The sequence below is a fragment of the Lathamus discolor genome, chromosome 2 (genome assembly GCF_037157495.1).
Source record: "Lathamus discolor isolate bLatDis1 chromosome 2, bLatDis1.hap1, whole genome shotgun sequence".
Lineage (NCBI taxonomy): Eukaryota > Metazoa > Chordata > Aves > Psittaciformes > Psittacidae > Lathamus > Lathamus discolor.
In genome coordinates this window covers 28,652,193-28,674,420 of record NC_088885.1, presented here as the reverse complement: position 1 = coordinate 28,674,420, position 22,228 = coordinate 28,652,193, and the positions used below count along the sequence as shown (strand labels likewise).

At 35.3% G+C, this 22,228-nt stretch overlaps 1 protein-coding gene across 13 annotated transcripts in view; it reads left to right on the top strand.

The window, feature by feature from the left end:
- The window catches only part of DGKB (diacylglycerol kinase beta), a 500,304-nt gene that overhangs the window by 329,202 nt on the left and 148,874 nt on the right, over positions 1-22,228 (top strand). For all 13 annotated transcript variants that reach the window (XM_065666235.1, XM_065666238.1, XM_065666233.1 and 10 more), the window contains one exon: positions 21,102-21,166. In XM_065666235.1, coding sequence (XP_065522307.1) covers positions 21,102-21,166 — 65 coding nt within the window. The remainder of the gene's footprint in view (positions 1-21,101; positions 21,167-22,228) is intronic.

Below are 22,228 nucleotides of genomic sequence, written 5' to 3'. Positions count from 1 at the left end.
AAGCAAAATAAAAGCTAATTTAGCAGGCTCTTGACAATTACAGTTTTGTTTGGGATTACACTGCTTTTTTTTTTTTTTCTTTCCTGAATTTTGTTTTGCTATTTCAAGCAAACTGCTCTCTTTCTGTCAGTTCCTTGCACAAGTCAAGCAATAGACAGCTGCGATAATATAACCTATAATCACAGTTTTTCGTCCATGAATATTCCTACAATTCTTTGTGATTCCTTATATATATAAATATTGAAAATTTGGAATGTGTAATATGTTTACAGGTAATTTCTTGATCCTGTTGAAATCAGTAGTAGGCTTTTCATTCTACGTGTTTGAAGGACACCAAATTTATCTTCTTGTTTGCCAGATTGCTTGGCATATGCAAAAGGCATCCATCAAGAAATGTCTTAAAAGACTACAGTTGATGGTCTTTTTGCATTGTGTTGAACATTGGTAGGTACGCTATTGAATCAGCCCAAGTTATCTGCTCAGTGTCAACGTATCTACCCTGGTGAATTTATAAGGATGGATCATTTAGTAAAACTGATTGGGTTGCAGCTGGAAACATTTTCCCTAAAATGTTACTATTCCATGTTTTGTAAGCAAAAGTATCATGTACCATTGGATAGATGCTGATGTAAAGTCCAGTATTGTTGCTTAAAAATAAAGCATTAGAACATTGGCTTGAAAAAATAAGTAAGCTTTTTTACTATTATTATTCAGATAGCCAATTACATTTGCAGAAGGGTGTCTCTCTTTCCTTTGGTGTTTTTTTCCCCCCAACATTCAGAAAGATAAAAATGAGAAGTTAAATAGCAAAGTCGTGTTTGTGTTGCAGGGATGTATATTTTTAAGAAAAACAGAATGTAGTTATTTGCAAGATTTCATTTGGAACTTGAAATTAGAAAAGATTTCACCAAAATCCTGATTGTAGGAGTTTCAGAATGTTCATCCAAACAGAGGACAAAACCATTGTCGCTGTAACCTTCTGTACATTCAGTAAACCAACTCTAATGGCTAAACATACGTAATGAAAATCTGTGGAGATTTAAGGATAAGAACCAGTCACTAAAATGACCTGGAAAATAGGTTCAGGTAATTAAGGAGCACAAAAGTATCTTAATCTGTCTTGGGGCAGTTTGTAAGGAGAAAAGTAATTCAGTATGTTGAAAACATAGCTGGTTAGAAATTGTTAGCTGTGTTAGATTACTGAAGAATTTAAATGATATTTGTCTAGACAAAATCATTGGTTGGTGTTCTGGGTTCAGCAGCAGCAGTAGCACAAAGAACTGTCGTGGTTTAAACTCTGTCAGTCACTCAGCCTCGCTAGCTCACTCCCCCACCTTCTCCCCTCCCCTTGCTCCTGGAGGGATGGGGAGGAGAATCAAAAGAACGTAACTCCCACAGGCTGAGATAAGAACAGTCCAGTAACTAAGGTATAACACAAATTGCTGCTGCTACCACTAATAATAATAATGATAAGGGAAATAACAAGGGAAGAGAATATGATACCACCTGCCGACCGAGCCCGACTGAGCAGTGAGTGCCCTTCTGGGTAACTCCCAGTTACAACCCCGGGCATGACGTGCTGTGGTATGGAATACCTCTTTGGCTAGTTTGGGTCAGGCCCTGTCTCTGCTTCCTCCCAGCTTCTCCTCCTCCCTAGCAGAGCATGAGACTCAGAAAGTCCTTGGTCAGACTAAGACATTTGAGCGGTAACTAAAAATATCAGTGTTATCAGCACTGTTCCCAGGCCAAAAGTCAAAACCACAGCTCTGCATCAGCTACTTAGAAGGAGAAAAAATGACTGCTACTGCTGAACCCAGGACAGTATGGATCTTCAGGTGTACTTGAGACACTGTAAAGATGCCAGGCAAAGCTGAATTAGAGCTGCTTTGCAGTTCCATGATTATGGGGACAGGTAAGATTTGGAAAGCTCCAGGTACTGTTGACAGTAGCCAGCCATGAGTGTGTTTATAGCACTTAGAATAATACCTGTGAACTTCCAGATTAGAAGAGCATTTTGTTCCTTTATTTCATGGGACAGTTGTATAATATGGGAACAAGAAGGAGGAGAATGTTGACACAATCAACATGCAGGTTTTGCAGCACAGCCATCCCCTTACCCTTACCCAAAGGCTAATTCCGTGCTCTTCGAATCAATAACATTGTCTGCACAGAATTGCCACAGCAGCAAGCAACAAGTAGAATGGGGCTGGGAAGCTGGGGACTGTTTTCATAGCTGTAACTTTTCCTTTTTCTTTTTTTTTTTTTCTTTTTTTTTTTTTTTTTTTAGTAGTTAAATGAATTAATAAAGAAATGAACACAGGAGTTCTCTTGAAACTCAAGTGTCTGTGATTTTCAGCTCCAGGAACATTTTTTATTTGAAAGATAATTTCGTACAAAGCTGGATTATTGGTGACAATCCTCTATAAACATGAGCTTGTAAGATCAGGATAGACAACTGTTTAGACCTTCATGCCTGGGAATCATGCCATTACTACCCACAGCTGATGCACATACATGGTTGTTTGGCTGTGTACATCATGCCATCTGTTCAGATGGCATTTTGCCTGCTCGCAAATTGGTTAGACCTGTGCCAAGAGCAATTGCTCTAGATGGTTACACTGCAAAACACTGCAAGCGGCTCCTGTTTTGTATGAAGTCTTTCTCTTTTGGAGACCACTTTAACACTTTGTTATATCCTGTGGACATACCTGGGTACTGCAGCGACTGGAAATAGGAAGATCATGTGCTTATCCTAACTCTTTATTTGCTACTGAAGCAACCTTTTCTAAATCCAAAGAAGGGAAAACAAAGTACCTGTCATTTGAGTTGAAATTATTTCTCCTTATTTTCCATCTGAAAAAAATACTCATTCCATTTAAGTTGGCAAAAGCTAATCAAAAGCTCAGAAGTTAATAGGAATATTTTATATGAATGGGGGCTGAGTTGGAGTTGTAAATTAAATTGTGTGCTTGCTAGTGGATAAAATCCACTGACAACTGACAGTTGCTACATGTAGTTTGTTGATTGATTTGTTTCTGGAATAAGTTTCTGAGGGAAGTGATAGGTTATAGAACTTTTTCTTTCTAGATCAGTTATTCAAATTCAACTGAGATATACAGTAATCAAAAGCCATCACCAAGTGACATTTATACAACCTATAGAATAATTCTGCTGAGTCTTCTCTACTGAATAGATATCCAGGTCATACAATTGGCACATTTGTTGACAGTCTCAACTGTGAACCATGGAAATGAACTTACTGCTTGCCAGCAGAAGTAGCTCTTGTAGGTGAAAGCCAAAGGATATTGGCAAGGAAACCTAAGCTCAGTGGATAAATATAGGACTTTATGTAGAATATGTTGTCATCCTGCCAGTTTTCATAGCCACTAAAAGAATTTTTAAATCAAAACTAAAATAATACTTTTGTTACTAGCAGGAGCTACTGTGTAGAATTTGGAGTATGTGCAAATGTAAAGGAATTATTTGCCTATTTCTCCTTGAGTGTAATTAACTGTAGGAGTATTGTTATTTTCTTTCCATGGACTTCTCCCTGTGCATGAATGTCACTGCTCAGTTTGAGCATGCTTAGTTGAATCCTGATGATATCATTTATGTGGGTGAGTTTCCATATATTGGTTAGTAGGAGTTATGATATTTTGCTGATTATAATCTGGAGGTGTTGCCAAAGCCCTTCGTCTGAATTTTGCATAACTAATAATGACTAGCTTTTGATTCTTAGAGGAAACCCAATGGGAAATAGATGGGTAAGCCTTAAAAAGGAAAGTAGAAAGCTCAAAACTGTTTGGAATGCTGGAAGTAGTTTGCTGTAATTTTGGGTGGAATTTTTCTTGTTTTCATAAATCACTGTAAAGATAAGATAAAGTCCTTATATAGAAGGACTATAACTTCCTTTCAAGTTTGCTGCAAATTTTATATATTGCAGCTCCTATGTTGTGAGGTGACTCAGAACACTGATGAGCAAAGTTCTGGCCAACTGAATATCTGTAAAAAATGCTCATTAAATTAAGAGAGGTTCAGTTGTTTGACCACGGTTATTTCTTACTGAAATTTTCACTAGTGGAGCAGTAGATACTTGTTCCCATGATTGAAACCATTTGGTTCCATTACTCATAACAGCTGAAATGTTGTTTAAGGACTGTATCAGTTTTGAGGAATGCGGAGAATGCTTTAGAAGGTCTGTCACTGCACATTCACACTAGGCTGGTACAACCTTTATCCCATTTTAGTATGTCAAGCAAACACCATTGCATGTTCCATGTTCAAATGAGGTTTAATAATTTAGATTTTGCTCAGTAAAAACAGGTGACAGAAACTGTAGAGGTAAAAAATATAGCAATATTGATTTTGTAAATATTGACACATTTTGTACTTTTCCATTTATCTGTAGGGAAGTCAGTTAATACTGAAATCTATTGTGTTCACACTGAACCTTGTCTAGTACTGTTAGGCTAAACCAGAGTATTTCGTATCTACTTGTATTTTCAGAATACAAAACTGTCCTTTTGTGGAAATGGTGAAACTTCACCATTTTATGTGGCACAAACATACTAGCAATTTGATGGGCAGAAAAAAAGCTGGTAAATTCTCACACGTTTAGTGTGCACTGCATTTTAAGCTGAAAATTGGACCTAGCTGAATACTTAGTGACCCTTTAGCTGAGGCATTCTGAAGTAATTTGAATAGCAGTATTCTTCAAAAAATCCCTGAAACATTGGGAACTGATTTGTTTTACTTCCGTGCAAATGAATGGGAGTTTTCCTTTCACTTCAGTTGGGAGTAGGATTGGACCTTTCTTGAGCTGACCAGCACAAAGTAACACTTACAGGCAGGAAAAGAAGAGACTTTTCTCAGCTCCAGCAAGTTCATTTTTAAAAGGCACTTTGCTGTAACCATGTAAACCTACATAACCCCACAGTTTTTTAACACTGAACTTTAATGAGTCCTCGTAAGAAGCCAGTCAGTGGATATCCATTTAGCTAGTGATGATCTGAACTCCAGCTGATTGTCCTAGCAGCTGTGTGACTTCATTACCATTAGAAAGGCATATAGCCAAGCCAGCTGGAATCCAAAGAGGCTCCTCAGTTCACATACCATGTCAGTGTTTTGGTTTACTTATCGGAATTACAAAGGACTCCTATTAAAAACCTACGAAAAAGATTCTTTAGGAAGATAAAGACTGAGTATTTTACCAAATGGAGGCCACTTTGTCATATGGATATCTGGGGGTTTGTGCCAGGGTATAGCTGTTTTTATCTCTTGAAAGAAAACTAGACAGAACATCTGCACTTTTGGTTACAAACACAGTCCTAGCCTATGATTCCGCATTTAATTAGTTAAGAAAACAATACTTTGTTGTGTTTTATATTAATGTTTTGGGTACATATTATTAGTTTCTCTTACTGTTTGCAGGGAAAAGAACTGCTCTTCTTTGACAGTACAGGTCTGTGAAAAACAACCCATAACTGTTGTAATGACTAGAGACAATAGCAGAAATATCCCTGAGGACTGTTTCTACCAATGTCCATGGGTATTTTTGGCACATAAAATGGTATGGAGTGAAAATGGTGAATACAGAGGCTTTATCAGTGGTTTGTACATATAGCACAAGGCAATATTCTGCAAAACAAAACCCCCAAAAACAAGGGAAGCAAATTCCAGTTTACAAGAAGGGCATGAGGGAAGATCCAGGAAACCACAGACCTGATTTTAGCATTGGTGTGGACTCACCTTAAGTACTGTGTGCAGTTCTGGGCCCCCCAGTTTAAGACGGAAGTTAAGGTACTTGATTTGGAGAAGGGCAAGAAAGGTGGTAAAAGGGCTAAAAGTCATATACTGTGAGGAGCAGCTAAGGATACTGGGTTTGTTTAGTCTGGAGAAAGAGACTGAGCTGTGACCTCATTGCTCTCTACAGCTTTCTGAGAAGGGGAAGTGGGGAAGAGGGGGTGCTGATCTCCCTGCTATCCAGTTGCAGAATGCGTGGGAGTGGTTCAAAACGTGTCAGGCAGGGTTAGCTGAACATTAGGAAGTGTTTCTTTAATGACAGCATGGTCAAACTCTGGAACAGGCTTCCTAGAGAGGTGGTTGATGCCTCATGATTGACAGCGTTTAAGAGGCATTTGCGCAATATCCTTAATAATATGCTTTAATATTTCGTCAACCCTGAAGTGCTCAGACAGTTGGACTAGATTATCATTGTAGGTTCCTTCCAACTGAATCATTCTATTCTGTTCTGTTCTGTTCAAATGGTCCCAGGAACTGTATTCCTGAACTTGTGTCTAGGCTTTTATTGAATCTATTATATTCAAGCAAATGAAGAGAACATAATTATGATTGAAACATAAGGAAAATATCCCTGTGGAGCCACAATGAGTAGAGACTCGTCTTGTTAGTCAAGAAATATCATTGCTAGTTTATAATTAATTTCTTTTTTCATGTACTATAAAATAGTGCACATAAAATGGGCCAGAAAGCAGGAAGGACTCTGAAATTAATTACTTCATCATTAATCCACTGTATCAGTCTGCTCTGTTCTTGTGTGTACCTGCACCATATATGTGTGCAGTCGTATCTGCTGTCTTGCTTTCATCTTTTCTCCTGTGTTCATTCTCAATAAGTCTTTTATCCATTCTGAGAGCATGACTTTCCCTGTTAAAATAAAGGAAGCAATTTAGCCTGTTGATTATATGCTCTTTTGAGGTGATGAAAATGTCTGTTTCACCCATAAATACCTGAACATATTCCTGGGTCTTCTGTTTCTTGGGTGATTGTTTCAGATTCTAGCTTACTGTATAAAAGGTAGCAGCAGCAGCACTATTATCTGATTAGGAAAATAAGGAAAAAAAATAGAGATTACTATTATACCTGAGGTGTGCCTATTTCTTGAATTAGTGTGTAAAGTTTGGGTCTTCTAATCAAAAATGTTGTTAGCAAAATGGAAGAAGATTTTATGAAAAGCAAGAAGAATGATCAAATATATGGAATAGCTTCCATAAGGAGAACAGTTATGTAGGCTAAAATTATTTGGTATAGAAAACACAGCAAAGATGGTAAGGTCTATGTAATCATGACTGAGAAGGAAAGGTTGGATGGTGAATTTATATTTGCTGTTACTTCCAGTATAAAAAGTGAAAGGCCAGGAAAATCTGAAATCACATTGTTGCATAAAACTGAATAATTGTATAGCTGTCAGAAGTTTGCAAGGTAGATACACTTATTTCATCCATGCCAAGAGTAATTAAAAAGAAGATTTTAATGTAAATAATCTGAACAAATATTACTTCTATATTAAAAATTTTTGTTACTTGTATATTATGTCTCCCAGGATGATTGATATTACACATCGCAAAAATCTGGTTTATGTTGCAGTTGATAGTAGACTCTAGTTCTTAAGGGTGAAATTAAAAAAACGCTGGTCCAAAAGGAGAAAAAAAAAACCAAGCAAGGCATTAGGTTAAATATTAATTTGAATGTTGACAATAATGGGTACGTACGCTATTTAAGGAAGTCATTATTCCACTGTGTAGTCAACAAGAGTATTGATTAGAATTAATTCACTAGCAAAAGTCTCCAATCATTTTTAACATAAGTTTTTCCTCTTTAACGGTACCCTGAAGCTTGTCTTTTTCGTGGTCAATTTAGCAACAAATTTGCAATTAATCATTTGTTGATTGCAATGAATGGTCTGTCGATAATATGCAGCTTACACTGCTAAAAGGGTTATACAGAGCTTTATTGTTTTCCTTTTGTCTTGGGAACACTTTGTCTAGCTGTGTTTCCTAGAATGGATTTTGAATAGATGTTTTGAAGTAACTCATGCCAGTTTTAAAGAGACACCATGGACTGCTCTGAGAGTATTAATCAAGATATGCCCTAACTTTCTTTTGGCATTACAATATTTGGACATCTGTTCTGACTCCTTATATGTGAAGTAGGACACATTGGCATAAATGAAGGGTTTCATTATTTTAAATGTCATAACATTTGTTTGAATTACTTTATGTAGGTTCTAAATGCTGAAATTGTAATCTTGTTTTTTTATAGATTCCATTGTCCTTTCAAAAGACTATAAAAATGGATGCCTTTTAAAAATTCCATCCGTAATTCAGAAAGCATAATTTACAATTTGTTAGGTGACACTGAAATTGCTGTAGGTGATATTTTAGTAATTTTGAACAGTGTAAGTATTTTTACTGAAAGAAAAGTAAGGGCAAAAAATGCTTCTTATTGCAGAAACACTGGGGTTTGTCACAGATTAATGTATCAATGAAGGCGATTATGAAATACCCCTTTGGGGAATGTTGACATGGAATCATTTATTTGGAAATTTCATGGCAGCTTGAACTGCAACTTTAATTTTGTCAGAAATAAATATCTGTTGTGTTCAAGTTCTGTTCCATACTTAAAGGAGCATCACAATGGTATATTTCATGCATCTGGGTGGGAAATTACTTTGAATACAATGTACATAACTGAAACTAAAAGAAGGATTAAATTCTGGTTTCAGACTTTTCAAAAAGTTTGGAAATGTTTCATTTGCACTGATCTTTAAATTGCATACGTTTTTGTAAGTTTTGAGTGCTCATTAGCTAAACTAAGACACTAGTGAAAGTAGGATTTAACTGATTTACATTGCCCTTATTAATGCTGGTATTATACAAAATAATTATAACCATTAAAATATGCTTACTCCTAGATAACTTCTGATGTCATATGGATATGATATTTATGCTTGAGTAAAAGTTAATATTAACTACATTTGTCTTAGCTATAATTAGAAGGATTACTTATTACAAACATTGGCAAGACAAGTGTCTGCTTACTCTGCAGCAAATTTGGGAATACTAGCTTGTCATTTAGTATTGATTACATTATTTAAGTAGCTGAGCAAAGCAGCACTTTACAAACAGGTGCTCTTTGATTTGCAAATTTATGAAAATCTAGCAGCAGCTTTCAGCCTACTGAATTGTTGTGTTTTAAGGTAAAAAGTTGAATGGTGATTTGACTATGCTTTCATTTACACCAAAGATTTAGTTAGAACGTCTGTCTCATGAAGCAAATTGAGTTATTGTTACCAAAAACCAGTGTGTTTCTCTATCTGTAAAATGTGTTCACAACATAACTGTCTGGCCTGAAGTTCAAAGAAACTATCTTGTTCAAATTGTTTGCAAGGAAATGTTATGTATCTGACTTCGGCTATGTGCTTAGTTGTCTCCTGAATTGTTCTTCAGGAGCTGAAATCACTATATCAACAGATTTTCAAAATGAGAAAGTATAGTTTACCATTTCTGCATACTTATAATACCTCTCTTGCATATAGGTGGTTCCATATTCCGTGGCTTAAACATGCTTTCAAAATGAAAGCATTATTTTAAGTGATACTGGCTTCACAGAAGAAAGAAACCAAAGAATTTGTTTTCTCACTCTGCTTGTTCCTACCTTTGCAGTACAGTTTGCTGCACCCTTAGTCTGATCATTTGGGGATTAACTCTGTGAATGAGAAAATGAATTTGGGGACTTGTACCTCAGTATTTGGTGTAAACAACTTAGCCTTCTGGAAAACCTCATCTGTGTTGGAAATCCTGACTAAACGGGACTTATGCAAGGAGCTTTTATGCAGATATAGAATCCTCCCAAACAGTTTGAGTCTGAGAATAGGGTACTGGTATAATATATTCAAAGCTACCATTAAAGCTGTAAGTTGCTAAACAACCATGACGCATTGAGCCTGACCAGATGGTTAGGCAAAAAGCATTATGCAAGTGCACGCTTGGGAGGGGGAATTATTTTACTAGAAAACTTACGGAATTTCTCAGTTCCACTTATCATACACCTTTCTAGACTTTTTCACTTAGGCAAGTGGAAAGTGTCTCTGTCGCTGGCAAGACGATTGGAACTAGATGATCCTTAAGGTCCCTTCCAACCCCAACCGTTTTATGATTCTACAAAAACATTTCTTTAGCCTTCTCTGAAGGATCACTGTAGCACTTCTAAAACAATTTGGACATTTATTTTTTTTTGTGGGGGGAAGAGGCTTGAAAATTTTGCATGTGTGAAGTCACAACAATGAGCTCTAAGTGCAGTTTCCAGGGTTTCTGACTGCATCAAGAATGGTATTTTCTGTTCTTCTGTGAGAATCCTTAATAGTGAAATAGTATTGCATAAACCAATAGTGAAATACAGAATTGGTAGTTTCTAAAGTTGCTGCATGTTTTTTGTCCTTCTCATCTGAAGCAAAGTTAAACTGCATGTTAGTCTTTTTAAAAAATGTTTACAGTTCTTAATTATTAGTGGCTTCAATATACTAAAGAACATTTTTTTTTGTTGTCCTTAAGTATCAACATTCTGATAATAACATGTGACTTACTCCCTTTATACCATGTAATAGAGCCTCTTTGGGATAAGTAAATATATTTAACATCAAAGTCTTTGAGTGTCCAGAGACTACAGAAGCATAACCTCTGTGTGCTGTACGCTGTGTAGATCATAGAATCATAGAATAGTTAGGGTTGGAAAGAACCATAAGATCATCTAGTTCCAACACTCCTGCCATGAGCAGGGACACCTCACACTAAACCATGTCATCATTTCTGTAAAATGTTTTACATATCTAAATTATTTATTCAAAGCAGCTGTAAAGAAAGCTTGATCTGTTTCAGGTGGAAAATATATGTGAATCAAATGTGAAAAATTTGACTATACTTAACATAAACACACGTTCAGTTTTGGTCCTATTTTAACACTTTTCCATATATCCACATGCTAAGTTCAGAAAGATCTTTTCATTCTATAAGCCATAGGATGTTTATGCTTTTTCAGAATACAGGATTGTATTATTCATGCAGAGTATCTTTTTCAGCCCCTAAATGCTCAGTAAGATAGCATCTAGTTCCATTCTTTTAGACCAGTATGTATTTCAGATAAGTATTACTACAGAGCCTAGGCTTTATTTAGCTTGAGAGCAATTGATATCAAACACAGTTTATATGAACTAATTATATCAAGGTTTTGGGATAGCAGGTATATTTCAGAAAACACTGACCTGTTTTTCATGAACATTGCCATATAATGTGCACTCCAGGGAGGAGTCTGACCACTCAGACTGTGAATGAAGACTAGTATGCATTCACCTTTAAAGTTGCAATTTAGTAACAGCAGCAGTAAAGCCAGTGTGTGATCAAGATGATCTGCTAGGGTCTAGTCTGTTCAGTCTAACACCTTTATGAACAGTTTAATTTCATTCCGTTTTTGCAGCACCTGTTTAGAGTCCCAGAGAAACAACTCTGGCTTGGCATGAGTGAATCAGGTGAATCTAGTTTAGAATTCTTGGAGGCTTCTCAGTTGTCCAGTTATTTTCAAACTACCTGTTAAATAGGTTTGTCTCAGTTTGACACAAAACTGTTCTGCCATTTCCCCTACGACTTCACCCTGCTGTAAGGCAATCTGTCTCTTTTGCATAAGCTGGGAGCACTAGCAAGAACCAGGCTATGTGCAGGTACTTCCATTACACTCTTCTACTGTTTCTTCAGAATTTGGAAGCCCTCAAAAGTTGTACAACTATTTAATATGCTAAATGCCTGAAAAGAGTAGGATACCTTTCACTCTTTGCCCATGAAGGTAGCATTACACAAAGCCTGCAAGTTTGCTCTTCAGTTGCTGTTGTTGCCTTCCCACAGCTATGTATTACTTGACAGACCTTTAAGGTGTAAATTAGATCCCAAGTGACTACTGGTACAAGGATGTGGCCCAGATCGGAAGAAGAGAAGGAAGAAGGAAGCTTGATGGAACCTTCTTTTGAAGCATGTGTGGGAATTAGGATGCTTATACAATTTGCCAGGTCTGCAAATCAAGACATATCACCAAATGATGGCAAGAACCGAAGACCAAAGAACAAAAAAATGCAACCATCACCCGCTCAAACTGTGGACAGAATTTCCCTCAGTATGTGGTGCTTCTGTGGATTTTATATGTAGTCATTTAGAAGTCAGGCATTTGACAGTGAGGCCTTGCTTTTCTTTCCATATTGGAGTATTCTACAGCTGCTTACTTAACAGGAAGGAAGTTTATGATGTAGGTAAGATTAAGACTTCTTTAAGTCTTCAGACTGTTGTTAAAGACTGGCAACAAAAAGTTGTGGATAGACGTAACTCAAACCCCCCAAAACCACACCACCAAAACCAAAGACTATGCTTGAGTTAACTGTGCATTTGAGCCTAAGCAGTCCTAAGTTCCATGAGAGAAAATAGAACTTGTTCTGCCATTCCAAATATTTTACTGTATGTGTTTAAATAACAGGCTACAGAGGTGTAAAATACATGAGGAAAAAACTAAGCATCAAAACCAAGGGGGAAAATTGATACAGTAATCATTTGAGCCATATTGATTGAATAGCATTTGGGGGGCAGGAATAGAGAAGAATGAAATACTAAATAAAAACAAAGGTCTCTAGGCCAATATATTGTTGATAGTTGGATCTCACAGGTGAATGTCTAGCATTAAGACCCTGGTAGATTTGGAGATGGTGGAAAGAGTAAGTCTGAAGAAGGTGGAGTTTTAGGCATAACTCTTAATGCTAAATACAGTGAACAAATATCTTAGTCATCCACATACTCTCTGAACTCATCACTTCTTCTCACTGGAGGTGCTCACTCGTAATATGCAGACTAGTAGTATCAGGAGGGGTTCTCCTCCTTCTGCAAGGCATACAAGTTGTGGTGAACTTGTCACTCAGGGGAAAAACAGGGGTTGGAATGGAAGAGAAGGGCACTGACACTGATCCTGGAAAATTATGTCAGAGAGGGTAGTTCTGGAAGATTCTGAGAGAAATTCCTGAAAGGGAGGGAGTTGGCGTTAATGGTGAACAATGTGAAACGCAGAAGTTAACTATCCTTTTTTTAGGACAGAAAAAAGCAGAAGTTTGCCTCATTTGCCACAAGTCAAATGGAGAAGATGGTGAACGTGAAGAATGTCAATGATAATGCAATTAGGAAGGGTGAGCAAGTCAATCCTGAAATCTTTCCAAGGAAGAAGCTTGACACAAATGAAAAACACTTTAAAATTAATACCTGAGTTATGGGATAAAGAAAACCTGTGTCTTGATAGCTCTGTGTCTGCTTAGTTGGGGGTAACACAGGTAAAGACAAAACCAAGAAAATAAAGTAGAAGGATTCAAGAAATATTTTGATTAGTGCAATACCAGAACAAATCCAGATATTGAGCAAAAGTCAGAAAAGTTGCTTTTAGGCCTAGAAGAAAGAGCAAATGGGTTATATAATAGATGCAAGGGAGAGGATGTTAAAAAGTGTGTTGTGTATCAGTGGAGAGAGAGGGAGAACATCTTTAGTTGAATAATCTAGCATCTAGTCCTAATTTATGAGTATGCTGGGTTTTTTTAATAAATTAATATTTGTTTGTCCAATAGGGAAGATAGTAAATAATAGTCTAATGCAAAAATTTAAATTTCAAATTGAAAACATAATGAATGAAAACAGTGACCTTTTTCATTTAAGAGAAAAATATTCTTTCAGAGTGTAAATCAATGAGAGATGTTTCAGTGGTTTGCATACTTCTTATAAAAATAAATATCTGCTATGGAAACAAATGAATAACATAAATATGTATTAAAATTATAACACTGTGTTGCCAAGGCTTTGACTAACAAGTTATGGGGAGTTGCTAAGGCGAAGTCAGGTGAACATTTATTATTTGATCCCTATCAAGCAAATGAGCATATAAAATGGGTGGTGATACAAAATTTGGCATGAGCCCCAGCGAAGATTTTTCAAAGGACAGCTCAAACTGTTGCATTTCAGGCATAGCTTCATAAAGTTAAGAAGTTAGGTTTGCTCAGCCTGTTGTATGATTAGTTATGAAAGATTTCCAAATGATGATTCAGAACAGAATCTTGTCTGCATGCTTTTTGGAAAAACTGTTCTAAAGAGCTTTGTTCTTACTTTTGAGCACATTGGGAGATCATCCTGCCAGTTTTGGCATGTAAATTAAGGGCCTAAATTTAGCCCCTGAGAGTACTACTATAATGCCAACTTAATCAAAGCTCAAAATGAAAATACCCAGAGGGATTTGTTTTTTGTTTAGGTGTTTGGGGTTTTTTATTAGGACATTATTTGAAAAACATAAATCAGTTGAGTTTAATTTTTCAGGACACAGCACCCTAATTATTCCTTATCCCAAGTATGCCTATATGTTAAGATTTTAGCAAAAAATGCTTAGTAATTGATTTTGTGTTGAGAATTGCTCACTTTTCTCTCCTCAGAATTGCAAAAGTGCTGGGCATGAAAATCAAGGCATTCATTCCAAGCTAGCCAGGTTCTTAACGTAAACTTTTACTGTGTGTTTCCTAACAACAGCTAAAGTAACAGCCCATTGCATTGCACTGCAGTGCTTATATTGACTTTCAGTCTGAGCTGTGACCTTGAGCGTGTTATGCTCAAACTCACTGTGCAAGATAATTTGGGACAATTTCAACATAGTTCTCCATCAGCAGTTATCAGAAATGCTACTAAAGGTTAGCCACAGAGGTGTTTTTAATATACAAGATATTTAATACACTGTCTATATGGCTATGTTGGCTAATTGCCATGTGATCACTTTTCTTCTCTTTTTAGTGACCACATAAACACTCAGCATAGATGTAGAAGAACTCTTCTCTAGTTACAGTAAATTTAGGGTGACCAAATATAAAGAAAGGAAGATGTGCTCAGTAACACTGTGTATCCTCAGCAGAGCTCATCTTACGAGGCACATGTCCTCTGCATTGTATTGAGTCATGGGGTATATTTTGTTTTAGTCATCTGGTCTGATAATGACTAACAGTCTTATCTTGCTGTCTTCTTTGGTGGTCCTTGAATTTGATTAGTGATTTAAAAATAGAAATACATAGGAATTTAGCATTAGTTTCTAAACACCGAAGTAACTCCTCAAAGAAAGTCCATGACGTACTGGTACAAAAGCTTGTGTTAAGGACTGGTTCCTGGAGTGGTCCCTACATCTGGGATGGGACATGTGGTCATTCTCTATGAACATATCTTTTCCTGCAAAATGGATTCTCCTTTGTGTCTGTGTGAAACATTTCTAATAGCAAATTATGTATACATAGTGTCAGAAACTCAAGAGAGATCTGACTTAAAGTAAAAAGTGTGAGGAAGCATGTTTAAAGGCCTGGTCTAAATATTTTGTTACAATTTCCAGATATACGATCCTCTGGTCTTTTGCCTATCATTTATAAATACTGTAGTTATTGAAACTTTCATCCTGGTTTTAGAGATATTACCTATTTAAATGAGTATTTAAAATATGAACTGTCATTTGACTTAGTAATACGTGTGCAGCTGAAATGTATTTAAACATGACCATCAGAGGGCTGGCTGTCAAGAATATCACTGACAAAATGAATAGCATTATCTTGACAGTGTCTGTGTTTTTCTTGGAAAAACAGGAACACAAGTTTCTCAGATTATTTTTTTTTCTCAGATTTTTCTTATGTGAATTATCATTATCTTTCAGCAAAGCTGCATCAAAAAGAGCTTGAAATTTCTTCTTGCTCTGACCTTCTCAAGCTATCACTTTTCTCAGCTGTACCAGCTTAAAATATCAGTAGGAACTAAGATAACTATAGTAACTAGTGTTACACCAAAACCTAATATATTAATGATTTTTTTTGTTTGTCTTTTTTTGGAAGGTCTCAAAGGCTAATGCTTGTAATTTAATCAAAAATACTTGGGAGTCAAATATGAAATGACAGCTTGATCCAAATAAGGCAGGGCCTGTAGTTTCTTGATTACCTTTTTCTAGACTTTGACATTGAATGGTTCAGTACTAGTCATATTATTTGCTTATTTGAGACTCTTGATTGTCATAGCATGGGAAATATTAAAACATGTATCTATGGCTTTTGCTTTTTGTATGAAAAAATAGGAATGCATAATCATAAGGATGTTTGTTTATCTAGGAATACTCTTTTGAGTCTTAAGCAAGTACAGCAAAATATTCTTGATCTATTTTCAATTATATTTTTGTACATCTGTACTATCCCACATTAATAACTGATGTGAGCTAACTGGTAGTTCAGGTTAGATTTGCATTCTGATCCAAAGATTACAGGTTGCTGAATTATCCTTTAAGCTTCCTAGCCTTGTGGATCCATTAAGCCTTAATTAAAGAAGCATCTTAGAAAAAAATAATCAGACCATTTATACCCAAAGAAGATGCACATTGGTCATTTGTTTGTTCACCAGCATAAAAATTATTATTTAATGGAAATTTTAATCACATCAAGCTTGTAGTTGGACATATATTAAATGCATTAATCTTTCTATAAGGTTATTCACAATGTATAAGGTTACTCCTCTGAAAAGACTGCTTCAGATTGCTTTCCGGTAATGCTAATACCCATTAAAAAGATGAATATATATGTGTGTAAGTCAATCATAAGGTATTAAAAAGGTGTAGCAACTTAAGCTTCTTTTCTTCTTGGCAGGTCACTTTGAGAAATGTTCTAGTTCAATTAAAATATTTTTTCCATTTCCTAGGAGTAGATTCAGATATGCGCTGTCTGTTCTCTATCTTATCTTCACTGTCAGGATTTAAAACAAACTGAGTGAGATGTAAGAAGGATAGTCCAACTACTTCAGACTCTGAACAGGTTCAAAATAAGGATTTATATATGTGTATATGTCTACATGTTCATCATGCATATTTCCAGGTTGAATATTTAGAGATACAGAGGTGCATTTTTTAAAAGACTGTTCACAATTCTGTAGAATTTAAACAGGGGTGAACTGCATTTTGTGTTCTTTAGACACCCATTCCTTCATCTGTACTTTCAAAATTCTGCAGTAGTGAGTGGAAACCATCTAAGCTAGAGAGGCATAAAAAGGAAACAAGGTGTGGGGTTGGGTTTTTTTTTCAGATTAGATTGTTGATACTATAAAATTAAAGTTCAAAGAAATTGTCATTGTCCAGGATATTGTCGTACATCGCATATGACATGTAAAGGACTAAAAATACTGTATATCTTAAAAAAGAAATTAAGTATTTCAGAGTAGCATACAACTCAAATATTCATATAACGTTCACAGAAACACAAAATTGTGTAATTAATTAGTTTTGCTTTAAATGCTCTTTATTCAGCATTACTTTGCACACCAGCGTTGCTTTTGTTGCAAAAGTGTTCCTGAAAAAAAAAATTTCCATCTCTGGATGCCTTGGTGAAAAGTATTACAATGCTTTAGGTATAAAATGAGCTTTGTGACTAAACCAATGGTGTAGTGGAAGGTACTGGTTTCATATTACAGTGATCCTGAAAGACTTCCCTCCTCCTTTCATGTTGCAACAGGCCTGACAGCATTGTGTCTCATCAGATTGTTATTAATCATAAAGACCTTGCAAATTTAAGGTATGTTTATGTATGCTTATAATGCATTACTTTTAAAAATGGAAAATACTTAGATTCAGGTATTGCACTGCTGGAAAATTGTATTTCAGGCTAGGATACATATCAGTTTATTAATAAAAATTAATAAATAATGCCCACAGGTGGTATTAATTATAAACCAGTATCTGATTGTCAGATGATCTTTCTAAAGAAACCTGTTCCCTTGTTATCTTGCTAGGTAATACCATGAAACATATGAGATGACTCTTTGGTTTTCTGTTCTACATAATTTTTATTATAGAAGACGAAAATAATTTCTCATACTTTACTGGCTACCCACAATATCCACCAGGAATGGTCAGCTTTATGCAAACAATTTTCAGCTTACGGTGGGGATATTGCTCTGTTTCTTAGAATAGTTAATTAGGTGTTTGTAATATAGTTTGTGACCAAAAAAAAAATTAATTCTCCATTGATTCAACAACAGGTGTATGCTCTAAACAGGTAAGGCTAGATCCCTCTTTTTGAAACGAATGAATGAAGTCTGCTAAAATGAATCCTACTTCAAATGTAGCTGAAACAGCTCACAGTGAAGAACTCTCTGTTCTCATCCAGAAACACAAAACTTTTCATGGCTGTTCTTTGGGATTCAGGGATTGCATCTAGTGATTCCTGCAGCTCTTAGACAGAACTTGCATTCCCTACCACTCAAGTTCCTGTTACTTTGAAGTCTTGCAGTTGTTATTTATTTATAATATTCTGTATGCTACTATCATAACAGTTAGAAGATTACATTTTAAAACCAGAAAAGCCAGTGTAGTGGGTTTTTTTTTTCTTTTTTTTTTTTCCCCCTAAAGCAAAAGATTTTTTTGCTAACATGCAGTGAACTTTTCCTGTAGCATGGAGTTATGGTTGGGAAGAGGTCCTCTTGATAGGGAATCTAAGGGCTGTCTATGTTGGATTTAATTAAGGTTTCAAGAGGGCAGTTGTGCAGTACAAACTGAGGAAAGCCTTAGCAGCTTCCCTGCTTTCAAGCTTGTGTGTGTAGTTACTACCCTGGTTTACAGTCTCCATTAGTAAAAATAGCCTTTCAACATTTTTTTTATTAAATTGTTCTGACGTGTGCCTGTCTCGTGTCATGCGTGTCAAAATTAGCTTTGTGTATTACTTTTTTGGAGGTTTGGATTCAGAAAATGTTCAGGCAGGGGAAAATTTTTATCAAATCAATTTTGCATGGAAACAACTGCCTGTTTGCCATCTGCAGTGGGCATTGATCCCTAGCTTGTTTGTGCCTTGCATTTGTTATGCCTGAGTAAGCACATTAGCCTTTTCATTTCATTCATTAGACAGTTAGTCCTTGATTAGTGTTTCCTAGTGTCTGTCAAATATGTTACTACTCCTTTATTTGTTTTATCTTGGTTCTGTCTTCAGTATATAGAAAACGAACAGTTAACTACAACAGTAGTCCTTTCATTTCTTTTTCGTATAGAACTGGCTAACATATACTTTTCTCATGTTGGCACATCTAATGTGGGATAAAGTATGAATGATGGGTCTTTCTAAAGTTAACAGAGTTATTATTTTATTTCATTTGGCAGGCTTTGTTTAGAAGTGTGATGTCTCAGGGTTTACTGTCAGCTTTATTTATCCGTCTCCAAGAACTATGGGATCACCTGGATACTTGTGGATATTTGCCTTATACAATTGCACATAAAAATTAATCTAAAGTAATGATGAGTGCGTTTTGAGAATGTAGCACTGAAAGTTTCAGAAGATGGTTTGAGTGACAGGACAGAGCAATAAGGCATTTTGTGACTAACACCATTCCATTCTGCTAGGGATTTTTGCTGTCATTTCCTTGTAGAACAGTAAAATGTTAAATGACAATTCCATTCTTAATCAAAAAATACTATGATGTGCATAAAGCAACAAACTATGTACATCTTTAGAAAACTGTATAACAAGAGCATGAATAAAAGTGAATATCTCAAGGGAGAAATACATATTTGATCAGTGATCACAAGTTTTGCCTAAAAATTCTATATTATGCTATATCCTTTTGTAGTGGAGTGTGTAAAAAATATTTGGATTTATGTGTTTTGGTTTGGTATTTTTTTGGTTCATAATCTTAACCTTATTTAAATGTTATCAATTGGTCTGGACAATTTTCTCTTTAACAAGGTATTAAAGTTCATCCATTTATTTTTTTCAAAGTACTCATGAGTTAGTAAGCCAGACCTTAAGGCTGAACCATTCTGTTCTCCAGAGCGTGCCCTACATAAGATTCTAGTAAATAAAAACTGTTTGGATGTAAAATTTTGCAGTCATGTTTGATATTAGTGGGTATCTATATATCTGCACTTAGTACTTGCTTGCTTACTGAGATTTATATAACATTGATTTAAATAAAGATGATGCTAAACGAAATATTTAATCATGTTTAGCAGTAGCAGCAATATAAAATTTAAGTATTTAAAGTGTTTAATTTGTTGCTAGATACAGATTTCATACTGAAACACTCAAATTCTTGTTTTTTTTACTTCCATAATCTTTTCAGTTGATAAATAATGTATTTTTTTAAAATACCTGATAGTTGGTTATAGCAATAGTTTTATTTTTAGTTTCTTAGACTCTCTTTACCTGAAAAATGGAATTCATCTAAACTTCATAGTAACTGAACTTTTCTTTATAAATATATGAATATATTCATATATATGCAGCATTTTAAGACATAATTATAAAAGCATGATCCAAATGGATTTCTCTGTGTTTGCTATCACAAGACTTCAGAGTTGGTAGGTTTCATATCCTCACACCTCATTTAATGCATACGTTAAAAGATGAAGAAACTTTCTCTGTTCTTAATTCCTAGTTTGTAAATTGTTAATCATTCTTATGTGAAATAAATATTACATGATCTGAAATGAGGAAAGCATTATTTTCATAACTGCAAAGGAGATACTAAAATGCTTTGAAGATTGATTCTAGCACATCAGTTCCAAATACTCTACTTTCAGCAACACCCCACCACAGTGGTTTGATTTTCTTCAGAATGTTATACACATACAAGTATTTCATGCAGCTATTTCATCTCACATACACATTATTTAAATGTAGTATTAGCATAATTTACTAAATTTTAAATAGCTTTATAATATGTATTTAATTTAATTAAATGGGGCATCTCCTGACATTTATTTCCATTTTCTACCAATTTTTCTACAATTCATTCCTGTTTTCTAGAGAAAGCTGTTGAATAGCCATATGCAAATATCAAGCTATATGGATGTACAGTAACTCTGCTGCATCACTCATCTGTACTAAAGGAACAGATTTCATAGACTTTAGTAAGTACTCCTACAAGAAAGAACAGTGTGAATGGTCTTACTGTAAACCTTCACCAGATTTGAATGGTACAGATGTTGAAGAAACTTTTAGTAAACTAAAACTATCATGTCTGATTTGTAAAAAGAAATAATGGAGACTGTAACAAGGGTGATAAATGATTAAGTTCAGATATCTCCCATTCTTCATACAGTGTACCTTTAAGCCTTCTTGATAAGAGTATTGGTTTTGTTGAAAATGACATTTCGCAGAACACCTTACAAACCATATGTCTGGTTCACAGTTTTGGACTTCTATTTTGTGATTTGCTGTCACAATAGATTTATGGTTTTCTTTTTCCTGTTAGGATGCTTCAATTGCTCACAGATTCCATATCATGAGAGAAAAACATCCAGAGAAGTTCAACAGTAGGTAAGAATCTAAAAATATCTACATATGAAAAGATTTTTTACATGTTACTAAGGTATGTTCTGTGAGAGGTTAAATTTTGCACATCCTTTAAAATACTGATTCTTATAAAAAAGAGAAAATTGGTGCGTTTTATAGTAAGTATATGCTCCCAGACTGCTTGTAGGGTAACTGTTTTATATCTGGTATTTCAACTGAAACGAATAGCATTATAAATAAACTGTTCTCACATGTTAAATGTTTGACTTGTAAGACTAGCATGGACAAGATGATGCATTGTGGTATCTGAGGATCCCTGAATTGACACTTTGCCATTAGGCACTGAGGAGCACTTATTAGACAGCTGCAGATGGTGATCCTTATGTTTCATTCCCACACGCACACTAGTATATTGACAGGGGGCTCTTCCATATATACTCTTAGTAAGGGCAAGTGAATGCCATTTTACACATAAATGCTTTTATCATTAAATAACTTTGAATATGTAAAATAAGTCAGGAATTAGACTTTGCATCTGTTCCTTGTACTGCTTTTTGAATTTGCAATATTATCTCAGAGCTTTTCTGGAGATTAAAAATGTATTACACCATGTACTGTAAATTCACCTTCTTTCAATATCTGGTTTGTTGAGTAGATAATATTCATAATGCAATGCTTGTTTGTCTTATTTAGGTAATTAAGCACATAAGTTGTGATAAGTAAAAGTAATATTTCAGAAACTTTAATTAACAGTTAAATGCCCGGGGGGGGGGGGGGGGAAGGGAAGTAAGATACAAAGTTACTAGGAATAAATGGAATATCTGGAAATAATTATTAACACAAATGTTTTTGTCATTGTGAGCTTACCCATAGACTTTCTCTAGTTTTCCATGGGGGTGATGCGGAAAGTCTTGTGTAGATGCAGATCTTCATAGACTTTAGGATGATAAAGTCTTCTTAGAGCTGTACAGAATGATGTTTGAATATTACCTAACTTCTTACTGTTTCTGTGTTGAAGTATACATTTTACATTTAACAGTCAGAGATTTTTTTCCCTGAAATACTCAATCTGTTTAGAATCTATGC